Genomic DNA, 13,073 nt, shown 5'->3' on the forward strand with positions numbered 1-13,073 from the left:
ATCATAAGGACTATTTATGTGGAAATCAAGAGATTGATATGATACAAAGCCCAGTCCAAAGCTCACTGAAAGTAAGGGACTATTTCTCATTTATGCTCTCTCTCACACTTATGTTTTCGGCTTTATGATTCACTGGGAGAAAGAGTAAGGTTTTGGTGCACTGCGTGCTAGCTTTCTCCCTATATTTAGGCAGGTAGGAATAGATAAACAATGCTCTGGTTATGCTTCTGGAGTGATAGTCTACCAGATGTTTTACTAGAATAAACAACCACTTCCTTCTTTAGCTACAGATGTTGCATAAATGATCTAAGACAATGATTTCCCAAACTCAGAAATTTTACAGGAATATTCAGCAGCCTCGTAACCAAAGAAGGTGTGACTAAGGAGCTAAACAAAGCAGGGAATGATACATTTATTAAGGAGTGAGGATGATCATGTTTGCTTCCTGCCTCTCTTTTATTTCAATGAACCCAAGGCCTCTGTCTGCACAGACTGAATTGTGTCACATTGCCATAAAAAGCACATGGGATAAATGGAAACTACTGAGCTCCACATAGCACGCTGAGGCACATTCACATGGTGGAAAAATATCTGTTACCTTGAGTGAGCTTTAAAGACAAGGTTATATTAGAGCTTCCACTATGGGAGACATGCTTTGCCAGCTAGGAGTGGTCCCAAAGGCATTCATGTAGCAAATAATTCAGGTGGGTTGCTGATTTGGTTTTAAGCTTGGTCCTCAGACTGCTATTTCAAAGTGTACCTGAAAAGCCTGACAATGTGAACAAGATGTCTTGTTCACACTTGTTCATATACATCTTGTTCATATACAAGGCATACTTGTTCATAGGGTATTATGTGAAGTATCAGGAATTATTTTAAATAAATTCTGTTGAATCAAAGTATCCTGATTAAATTCAAAGCATAGGTGTGGATTATTATTAATTACTGGTAATTGTTTCTGGCAATGTTGTTTCCATTCTTAGCTCAAACACGCACTTTCTGTTTCTAATCTATCAGACTTCATGTCGTATCATTGTGTCACAAAGCCTTCCCAGAATGTTGTGGGTTGTCAGCAACTGATGAGATATGCTGTATTTGAAACCCATAGCAACAATACACAAGCCATCAAACCTGTTTTCAAAGAAGCTGGATGTTTTTAGGTTTGGATACAAAGGATCCTTTTATAGAAGCAATATCTGCCATGAAATTGGTTATACAGCACTTTGTAAGAAGTATTTCTGACATTCATAAATGTGGGCTCTGTTTATGCAAAATCAATAGAAATATCAAAGTTACTCTGCCCTTCAAAGAAAGCGGTCATTTTTAGTAAGATATTTCCACTTAGAATACTTTACAGGTAACTGACTTTTGACATGAAGAGGTGAGCCTTAATTTTAAAACCGATATTCATTAAATCCACCAATAATAATTGATTTAGGATAAACCCAAAACTGTGCTACAGTAGCTGGGGCTTCTCCTGTTGCAGTGTAAGTTCTCTGTTCCTCAGGAAATTTCTTTCACTGTACAAAGATGGTGGCAGATCCCAGCTTCTACTTAACAGCTCACAGGATGGAGATATTAGAGTGAGTGTTAGAGACAAGTCAGCTAAAATGCATGTAAGACACCATGTTATAGACTCAAGATTGATCAAATGTGCTGCCCAAACCAGAAAGGAAACAGTATATATTTTGTTAGAGGACTACAAAGTCTAGGGATAAAGGAGATGAAGTGAAAGACACTAAAAACTCAAACTAAAAATTGTGGATTTTTTTTTAAACCCCTTTTTACCAGTTACCAGTTGCAAAAGCAAGCCAAAATCAACAGCCCTGGTGAAAATATAGACTTGTGTCATGATATGTACCAACTAGTGAGCATGCAGGAATCTTGTGGGATTTCCCCAATGACTTGGTACTGAGGATTTCCTCTTTGCTTTTTCCTTGTTTTTCTCAAATCACGTTTTAATTTCAATGATGTAAACACGCCTCTGTGTGCCAGTAAAAGCAAGGGGAGAGATGTTGTTAGCTTCCATGACACACAGTCTGTGACACTGAGAACGTCTTTGTGGTTTGGTATTAACAAATTGTATCTCTAAGAAATTTTTTCTATACCCTCCATGTTCCTTTCCTGTATGTCTGGAATACTGTTAGTTGCTATTAATTTTTAATATATTTTATTTACAAGACAAAGTAAGATACAAATAAAATCTGATCTCATTTTCATTTGGTTTACATTGGAAGTGATGATACAAAAAGGTCTAATAAAAATGCGTCAACTTTATTGTCCACGCTTCTGCTCTAGACCTTAATTTTTCTGACGGGTCATTTCAAAAGTGTCACTCAATCATATGATCTTGTAGGACAAGATAATTTTCTTTTTGCTTTATATTTAGGACAAGTAAATAAAAATATAAAGTTATTTTTATGAAACTGTGTGAAGGATTATGACTTCATCATTCTCATGCAGGCCTATCAGAATGAATTTTTGTCGCAGTAGATTTACAGCATGGTGTCATGAAGTGTAGTGTGTAAACTCCCATGACTAATGCAGGGTAACCATCAAATCCTCTTTTCAGACTGGAATATTTTTAGCCTGTAGCAAATCAATGCCACTGATTTCCATTTGTAAGAAGAGCCAGTAAATGACGAGGCAAAGAGCATTCGAAGTTTGTGAATTGCTTGTGCATTATAATGGTTTTCGAGAGGTAGTGGTTTGAGGTTGCAGTAGCTGCTCTGGGTAGCAATAGCCTGAGTGTGGAATTCTTGTGCTAAGCATAAGGATCAGCCTGGGATTCCTTATGCTTCTCGAATACCTGTGCATTTCATGAAAATGTTCATATCTCTGCTTCAAGAAAGATGTGATTTTAGGTAGCTGGAGGGAACACTAGCTTTTAGGTACAGGTGAGGAGCTAGGTAACTACAGTTACAGGCAGTTATATAGTCAAGTTATCAAAAATATTTATTATACCAAAGCAACTACTTTGCTATAGTTCTGTTATTTCAATCACTGAAAGACAAGTGCAATTAAGTTTTTATTCAGGTAAACATAAGATATTAGGCTTTTGCTTTATTTTTGATGTGCAGATTTTCTTTTTTTCTTTCAGAATAACTTGTTCTCAGTCATGATACAGTAAAATCAGCAATTATTATGACACTATTGCCTATTTCTAAATTTCTATAATAATTCCAAAGGCATACTGCTACCATTAGAAGCACTGCTGTAAAAGCCATACTATTAGAGTTCCTAATTTCTTAAAAATCGAGTAACCAAATTTTAGAGTCTTTACCAGGGCAGAAATTTCCCGATTCCAGAAGTTAGTCCTTTTTCATTACAGAACTTTGTACTGGATCCTAATTCCTTTGCAATTTCTTGTGCAATTATTTCACATCAGTTAAGAGTTCAGTGCCAGTGGATCATGGATCATAATTCAGGTTTGGTGCTTTAGTTACCACGTTGATTTGACCTATAGGACAACCTGATGATCCAAGAAACTATATAATTCCTTCTGAGTACAACCTTTAATAATAAACACATTTATTTAATACCATAAAGGTGACATTTGAGGAAATTTAAAAGGAAGATAAGGACCATGTCTCAGTATTGAATCGATTCTTCTTCACCTACCCCATTTGGTTCAGCAATGTTTCAGCAGGACATGGAATTTCTTGCTCATAAAAGTTTATTAAGAAGCAAGTCTCAAGGATTCAAAACTGTTTCTCACTTTCTCTTCAAATATATATTTTAATGCAAGCAACAAAGCACAGTCATAAATTTTGCAAATTTCTGTCATAGGTATTGATTTATTTTGTTTAGTATTTGTACTGGGCTTGGATGGGATGGACTTCATTTTCTTCATAGCAGTCTCTCTTGTACTGTGTTTTAGCCTGGTGACCAAAGCAGTGTTGATAACACACCAGTGTTTTAGCTGTTGCTGAGCAGCACTTGCACAGCGCCATGTCCATCTCTGTTCCTCACTCTCTCCCAGTGAGTAGGTGGAGGGGGGATGATGGCAAGAGGCTCAGAGGGGTCACAGCCAGGACAGCTGACCCTAACTGACCAAAGAGATATGCGGAATCGTATAGGTTGGAAAAGACCTTTAAGATCATCGAATCCAACCATAAACTTAACCCTGCCAGTTCACCACCAAACCATGTCCCTAAGCACCACATCCAAACGTCTTTTAAATACCTCCAGGGATGGTGACTCAACCAGTTCCTTGGACAGCCTCTTCCAATCCCTGACAGCCCTTTCAGTGAAGTTGTATTTCCTAATATCCAATCTAAACCTCCCATGGCACAGCTTGAGGCCATTTCCTCTCATCTCATCACTCATTACTGGTGAGGAGAGACTTGAACCCCACTTCACTACAACCTCCTTTCAGGTAGTTGTAGAGAGCGAGAAGGTCTCCCCTCAGCCTCCCCTTCTCCAGACTAAACAACCTCTGATGGTTAACATATTAAAAACTCTCTTTGTAGTCACATGAAAAGGCCTCATGAAGAGCAGCTTGGGAACCCCTGCAGGACACAGTATATAGACAATGTGTTGGTTCAGCTTTTCAGATTTAAGGTTTATATCTGCATCTTGTGTCAGAATAGATTATAAATTCTTGGGGGCAAGGACTCCCTTCTTTGGAGAGCGCTTCATGGTCAGTGGTTGCATTACTAAAAAGCAGTGTTCCAAACATCTAATGTTTGTAAATTCAATTTTGATTAGAATACTTAAAACTGAATTCATCTCAAGAGAGTCTCTTTCTTCATACCTCATGTGCAGAGGTGCCATTTGACTTCTTTGCATATATATTTTTTTTCTCTTAAGGCTGGATGAAAGATCACTATGTGCTATTCTAAAGTGAAATATATGTTTTCCAAAATTATATTTGCTTAGCCATTGAAGCTGTGAATCTTATTCATAAAGTGGTACTGTGCTGCTATTCTCTCATTCATGCAGAACCTGCTTAGCCCAAATGCTAGCACTGTATGCATAAGTATGTTTGGGCAAGGATATATTGTGCTTTTTTTGGAGTATTTTACAGTATTTAATTAATATTTAACTTGAAGAAAGTTATTTCCTGAATAATATTTTTCATTTGAAATGAAAATTGTGTCTATTCTCAGACATGTGATTCTGCTAATAGTGTCCCAACAAGGCATTAGAGGAGTATTTACAAATAATTCTGCTAATTTCTAAATGTCAGGCTGAGGAATCAGAAATGTTGATTTAATGGCCATAGATCTGCATCATAGCATCCTTACTCTGCACCAGAATATGTATAAAGAATAACATGATGATAGTGTATGTGAGAGGTACTTGTTCTTTTCCAGTTGATTCTTGTAGCTCAACTAATCAGTACATTTTGGTCTAGACAAGAAACATAAATCAATCTTTTCAAACTATCACACTTGCCATGAAAAAATACAATCCCTTCTCTGTTATGGTCTCCTTATTTGCTGAAGTTACAACAGCGACTGGCAGTTTCATGTCGACTTTCATCTCACACTAATGTTCTGTATTTCACAGAGGAAATGAGAAATCCCCAAGGTGGTGAGTGTCCCGTTCCTTCAGATGATGAATGGAAAGTGTCAATGCTGACACGAAATGCAGGAACTGGAGCAAATGTCGTTCTCTGGATATATGGAGACAGAGGAGTAGCTGGACCAATAACTCTTGGCAAGGACAACAGAAAGCAGCTGTTTCTTCCCAGGCAGGAGGATGAATTTCAGGTAGCTAATGAAGGCTAAGAACATTATTTTAATGTGTACCTTTCCAAAGATTATTCTGTCATGTGAAAAGAAAAAATGTTTTTCTCTTATGTATACTGCATACAATAAATATCTAATCTCTATGAATTCTGCATTAAATCAGCTTGGTGCATATAGTTAGCAACAGAGGAAATGCTTTTTCTTTCAACACCCCCTCTCTCATATAGTAGCCTAAATGGGACAACTGCAGGAGTAAATTGATTTCTTTAAGGTAATTGATTTGAAACTAGCTTTAGAAACTAGGCACTCCTAAACAAGCCATGTCTTATGTAAGACTTGTATATCATTTGGGGATCTTTAGTAATGAAATATTAATGCACACAGTTTTCAAGTGTATGATAAAATGTATACTGTGGAACTGGTTCAGTTAAGGAAGAACCCCCTTTTTTCAGCTGCCATATTATAAATAGCTGAAAATCCAGAAGACTTACCTATGGAATTACTGAGAGCCCAATAAAACATGTAATAATGTCATGACAACTCAAAGACTTCTGCTATTATTTAAGAATAACCCCATAATAAGGAAATTATGTCTAGGTAGGCTGAGAGAAATTACCAAAGTGGCTAAAACTTCCATTTTGCTTAAATCTTTCTTCCTGAGATGTATGTAACACAGTGCTGTCTTCAGCTAATTGAAGAAGTTATATTTTTCACATTTTGTGCACATTTTTTTCCTGCACTCATCAACTCTTCTAATACAATCTTGGCACAAACCAAGATTGTTACTGTCAATAATATTAATAATATTACTCCCTATGAATAGGGCATAAGCAGGAAGATAACCAACTGTAATGCTAATTTCCTAAACATGTAAGCTATATATTATGACCCACAGGGAATCCTGTTCTCCTAATTAGTGAATAATTTATAAGCAATCTTGGATAATGGCATGTTTGCAATGTAATCCATAGATTCTTAAGAGATGGACCAATTTTTCTTCTCTAAAATAGATGTTGCCCATTATAGCTGTGTGCTGTGGATATTGATCTTGTGAGAGAGCAGAATTTTTCTCTCAGCACCTGGGGCTACTACTATGATTCTTTACATCACACTGACACAATTGCTTTCAGGCATGAAACACCAAATGTCACCAAAGTGCTTTTCACTCTTCAGTCTGCAGTAGATAAATCCACAAAGAAAAAACCTATGAGTAAGAGCTCTTCCTTCTTTTTTTCACTTTAAACATGTTCTTGTACTTGTTTAGCAGGCCAAGTCTTGAAATGAGGATAGGAATGCAAGACTTAAAAAAATTTCATCTTTTTATCATTTACATCTTTGAGCTTGATATGGTTTCGCTGATATTTTCTAGAGCAGAAGATAACTAATATTATTTTTTAAAGTGATCAACCATAGTTGTGTCCAGGAGTTCTAGGAAGAAATCAGCTTCTGAAATCCTGTGTTAATCAGGCAATTTGGAGTCAGTTTTCTTTAACCTCTCACTTTATCAGCAGTACGCACAGCTATGAAAAAATTGAGTAGAACTATCTTGAGAAATGAAAACCACTCATATGTGTCCTTCCCTCTCTTAGGTACCCATGTGAGTAGTCATTGTTTGTTTAATCCTTTCTAAGACTGTGCATGAGAAAAATGAAGCAGGACACCAGAGGATTTCTTCTAGGAGACCTCTGCTTGTTTTAGGCAGAAGTCACTCTTTGCCTTCTGACCGAGTTCAGTCCATATTTGTGTTGTAAGGATACACGAAATGATCATGTAACTTTTTTTCACTGAAAGCCTAAAGAGGGATTCATTAGAAAAAACAGGCAACATGACAGCACTGTATATTCAGTGGACACCAGCTCTGTGAATGAGAAGACAGTATCTCATATTACTTGAGAATTGGGTTGGTTGGTTTGTGAAATGTGGGAAATGACAATAGTTGCTTTTTCAGTCAAGCTTTATACACGCCCTTCATTTACTGCTGCTTTAATCCCAAAGTCTCCAGGTTACCTCTATATAGACTACTTATAGAGAAAAATATTACGCAGCATAAGAAAAGATATCAGAATCTGGCTCCACAGAACAAAACCATTTTCTTAAGCTGATGGAAAAGACAGGATCCATATTGCCACATCAGTGTTGCAAGCCTGGAGTTAGCATTTATTTTGTTAATGAAATTCATTTTGAGGTAGCAACTATACCGATACAAATACAGGTGTGAATTCCTCAGATTCTTTCTCAAAGAACCATTGTGATTTACTGAGTGCATTTCAATATTAGGGAAATCAGGGGTAAAAGTTGTTTGCTTCTAGAAATCTTTGACTGAAGCACGGTAACACTGTGACTATAACATAAAAGTTTGTTATACAGAAGCACAGAGAGACAGCTAAAAGCTGATATAGGAACTGAGGTAATTCTGACCTCTGGAAAGAGAAGAGCACTTTTATTAATGAAAGTAAAGAATGAGTGGGTAATATACTAGTGGATGTTTCTAAGACAATGAAAAGCTTTTTTGGATGTAAATGATGGAGTGGAATACCCTGTTACCAACCTTTTATTAATAAAATTATTTTATGAGAAATAGTATGATAATACACTTACTTTTCCTTTCCTAGCAGTAAATTACAAATGAAATTAAATGAGAAATAATATGATAACACACTTACTTTTCCTTTCCTAGCAGTAAATTACAAATGATCTACAATTATTTATGCTTACTTTAATTAATGTTATACTTCAAATAAACCCCAGGTAAGTGGGACAGGATAGGGTTGCATAGAGTAGATTTCATAAGGAAGAACATGGTCAGAAAGTGAAGGTAGTATAAGTGATTTTCAAAGTTTTGCAGATGGTCTGCCAGCTTTTGAGAGCTTATTCTTTACTTTGACATACGAGAGTTTATTGTGATATTGCTGTGCTGCATTATGAAAGATTTGTGACCTGCAGTTTAATGGATGTAATTTTGTATGCCACAGTTGTCTCATGAGTGTCCCTCACTAACCGTTTTTACTTTTAAAACTTTGAAGAGTTCAAATACCTGCCAAATCATTTCCCCAGCAAGAACTGTGATTTCACTAGGCTATAATCTGGTCAAACTGGGGCTCGGACAGAAATCCATTTAGACACAACATAAGCAGTCTCTTTTCTGGATCCTACAATCCAAAATCTGCCAATCAAGTGTTGTGCACTGTTCCTGTATACTCAGATACTACCATGGTTCAGAGAAATCTGGAACCAATTGCAAAGATAAAGATGTAGTTTTATGTATTTTTCTCTCCCACATGTGATGTAACTATATTTTTTTCCCAGAAATACAGTGCAAATTGAGTGAATGGCAAAATGTAGAAATACAGGGAAAATAGGGTTTGTGCATCAAAAAGAACTGGATTTTTGAGTTGTTTCACATGTGATGATTGAAAGCACAGGAAGGGAAATGTTTAGGGGTTTTTTGGTGTTTTTGAAAGATGTCCTGACAGCTGTAACAATTTTAAGCATAGAATTCATATTCCTGTGCTTGCCATTAGGATGCTGATTCTTCCATATGTGTAGGAGACTGAGACTGAAACATCTTTTAATCATGAATCGTATACAGTCTTAGTTTGCAAGGCATGGCCTTACTTAATCACCATGCAGCCTCTACCACACAAGTTTGAAGTGTAAGTTATATATGTTTTGCCTGTAGTTATATGTTGTATTGTTCTGGTTTGATTCAGGTTAAAATAAAAAACATTGGGAATATCTACAAGATAAGAATTGAACTTGATGAATTACTGAATGAACAATCAGAGTGGAACTTACAAAGGGTGAGGTTCTTTTATGGTGATTTTTTTCTGCTTCAGTAATTTTTATATGAACTAAAAGCCCATCTTTTTGTGAAGCCACAGCTTCATAAATCAAAAAATGATGATTGTGTTACCTTCTTATTGCTTTGTCTTCTTAGGTGACTTTAGATATGACAAAAGCACAGATACAGTCCATCTCCTGAGACCTGGAAATATGTAGCATTATTTTGCAATTATTCCTAATTCATGTAGTTCATAGATACCAATTTTAGTGTATTGATGAGTTCTACCAAGTTTTGCTTTCTGAAAGCTCACCTATATACTCTTCAGTGTGTGTTCGGGAGATTCTAGCTATAAATTCCAGCTATGAAGAATTGAAAATGATGGAGAAAAAATTATCCCATGACAAGTACATGTGAAGAATGAACACAGTTTGCTTAAGAGTAGGCTAGTCCTAACTGGCCAAAACATAGCTCACAATTACCATCATTTTCAGGGAAAAAGAAACTGGTTTTTGATTTTTTTTTTCGATTTGGTGAATAAATTCTTCTTTTCTGCTTCTTTTTTAACTCTATTTTTCTCATGATGCTTAGGGACATTTACCAGATTAAATTCATACTAAATTCTTGCAAACACCGACCCCCATATAAGATTTATTTCAGAATTACACATAAGTATTTGTCTTCTGTTTCTTATTTTGAATCTGTAAAAGGCACAAGCTTATCCTTCAGCCTTTAATTCATCTTAAAAAGCCTGATTTAGACAACCAGAGTTACACAGTAGTAACAGATTTTGACATGACCCAAAGGCCTTATCTGTAACTGTACCAAAATTGAATGTAAGTATAAATATTTCAGTTGCCCAAATGGCTACAGGAACCCTACTTTCCATCCTGGTGGTTACAAAATATATTTTTAGTATTTTGGTCTATATTTCACAGGGTAACCCTGGGATTTCAAAGATCTCTTTCCACAGAAAGAAAGAAAACAGGTTGAAAAGCTGTGGTTTTCTGACAAAGAAGTTAATATTTGAGATTGTTATGAATCAGCAGGGGGAGCTCTGCCAATAAACATTAGCGATTAAGAATCACTGCTGCAAAAGTATTTAACGTTAGAATAAATACATGCTTTGGTGTTAAAAGAAGTGTTTATATAATATCTTATTGGAAAAGTGAGATAAAGGCATATATTGTCCTGATTTCCTAAGTGTTAGAATTTGATTGTGAATACATGTTTTCATAATTTTTGTTTGCAAGGCTTATGCCTGCTATATGCACGTTCAAAACACAACTGCAGAAAGACAATTTCTTGGCACTGATTTCCTTTTTCTAGTGAAGGCCTATTGAAAAAAACAGTAGTAAGCATTTTTATAATTCAAGACCAAGGAAAACTGGTCCCATAAAAGAGAGGAAAGGCTCCTTTAGTTGTAGTAAACAAGACAGATATCATAAGGTACAGTGGCAAATAACCTGAGAATTTGAATTCTAACTATCTTCAAAGGAATAAATAGAGAGCGCTGGTACCCAGGTTGTCTTTTGATCTGCTGTAGAAAAGCCAAATATAATACAAATTGATTTAATATTTCAACATACCCTCTCCCAAAGTTCAGAAAGATATAGATTACAAGTTTCATCCTGTTTTCATTTTAATATAAAAATGTGTCAGTCCTTCCACATCTTCCAAAAGCTCAGCCTAACCTCACATACCAGAAAGTTTTCAGTCTTTGGTACTCCAGACAGTGTTACATAGAGGTGCTCCACTGGCAGAAATCAGAATTGGTGACATTTCTTATGGCAAAAAAGGAAATTTCAGGTACGGATTTGTTTGTTCCAAGTATAAGATAATTTTGAAGTCCAAGGCATATTCAAAGAATAGAGGCTGGCAGTTTCATCTGCAGTACCACAGGAGCCTCTATTCTTTGAATATGCCTCAAGTTGCAAAAAGTGGCCAAAATAAAAATGTTTTCATACTGCAGTTTTGCATGTCATATTTACTGATTGTGTTACTGTTTTCTGGGGTAGAAGAAAAGCTACAGAAAAATATGTTTTGCTGTTGAGAAGCAAAACACTGGAAAGAGTGAACGGAGTCATAGTTGGAACTGCTTTTTCTCTAGGTGACACTGCAACATCTAAAGAACAAGAAAACACTGAATTTCCCAGCAAACACATGGTTGTCAAAGAATCATGATGACAGAGATTTCCTCTGTGAACTTCCAGTAGTGGAAGCTGGGAAGCCTATCTATCCAAGTATGTCTGTACTTCAGTTGCACAGTTACATATATATCGGTTACCTGGTTTTCGGTGTTAGTGTTGTCTGAATTATATTCTATCTGCTGTATATTCATAAATGTGGTCTTAGAAATCTTAAAAAGAGATAGATTGATTTCTGGAGGATATATTGCAGCAAATGATCAATTGTAATTACGCATGTATTTTCTTCTTTTGGTTATTTTTGGAAGTTGTTTTATACCACGTTTATGTCTACACCGGCGACATGGAGCAGGCAGGTACAGATTCTGCAGTTTATCTGTGTATCTATGGAAAAAGAGGAGATTCTGGTCTAAGACTTCTGCATCAATCTGGTGTACCAGTGACATTTCAGAGAGGAATGGTAAGTCTGAAAAACAATTTGCTAAGCCATATAAATATAACTAAGTAACTTTTACTGGTCTTAACAGGTTCCTAATAAAAGATCACAGAGATTTAGAAAAATAATTTTTAAGAACTAAGGAAAATAATTTTATACTAAGCCAGGAATAACTAGAATGAGTGAAAGCACAGATAGAAAAAGGGGAATTAAAATGATATGAAGAACCTGCCTAGGATGATGATAAGAGTTGCCTGTGAGTATAAAACACATTTCGTCAAGGTTTAACAAGTAAAGCTGATTCCAAAGAACTACACAGAAATCTTTCCATGATTTCAGACTTTAGTAGGACTGTTTGTTGTGTATTTCTTTTAACGTATAATAGTATGATATTATGATTAGAGCAAGGCAGATTTAAATTAATTTTTCTTTCAATTACCTCTGATCTCCTCCATAAGTTAAGTATACATTATCCTGATTTTCTGCAGTAATGTATGGTTGAATTTCAGGAAATACTGATTTTAATCTTAGCTCTGCCACTAGCCTTCTTATGATCTTCTATTAAGCCTGTTCCTTCCTTTGTGAGCTGTTGAGAATTAACACTTCTATGTCTAATAGATGGTATCAAGCTGTTGGTGAAATACTTAATTACAAAATAAAAAGCAGTATCTAAAATGCTAAGCATAAAAATAACTCACTGGGAAACTTCAGAGTTATCTATACTATTTTATACCATTACTAATGTATTAAAGTTCTATTCCATTTGAAATTTAGAATTTAAGTGGAGTTTTCTGCGGGAATTATTCTACCCAGAATGATAGTAAATTCAGCATATTATTTATGCAGGGGCCTAAAGGGTTGGCTCAAAGTGCACTTGTTTATGGAAATGGGTGAATGAGAGTGGATTGTATGAGGCAGCTGAGCAGGGCCTGGGATATATCATTTTATGACAGAGGCAGTTGAGTGCTGACTTGAACAAGTTCATTTAATCTCTGCCACAGATATGCTACATG

The 13,073-nt window shown here is 35.8% G+C and overlaps 1 protein-coding gene across 1 annotated transcript in view; it reads left to right on the forward strand.

The window, feature by feature from the left end:
• The window catches only part of LOC142053409 (lipoxygenase homology domain-containing protein 1-like), a 178,677-nt gene that overhangs the window by 39,057 nt on the left and 126,547 nt on the right, over nt 1–13,073 (forward strand). The window contains exons 17-20 of the mRNA XM_075085026.1: nt 5,515–5,717; nt 9,407–9,496; nt 11,588–11,720; nt 11,933–12,084. Of these exons, the coding sequence (XP_074941127.1) occupies nt 5,515–5,717; nt 9,407–9,496; nt 11,588–11,720; nt 11,933–12,084 (578 nt within the window). The remainder of the gene's footprint in view (nt 1–5,514; nt 5,718–9,406; nt 9,497–11,587; nt 11,721–11,932; nt 12,085–13,073) is intronic.

Source organism: Phalacrocorax aristotelis, chromosome 2, assembly GCF_949628215.1.
Source record: "Phalacrocorax aristotelis chromosome 2, bGulAri2.1, whole genome shotgun sequence".
Classification (NCBI taxonomy): domain Eukaryota; kingdom Metazoa; phylum Chordata; class Aves; order Suliformes; family Phalacrocoracidae; genus Phalacrocorax; species Phalacrocorax aristotelis.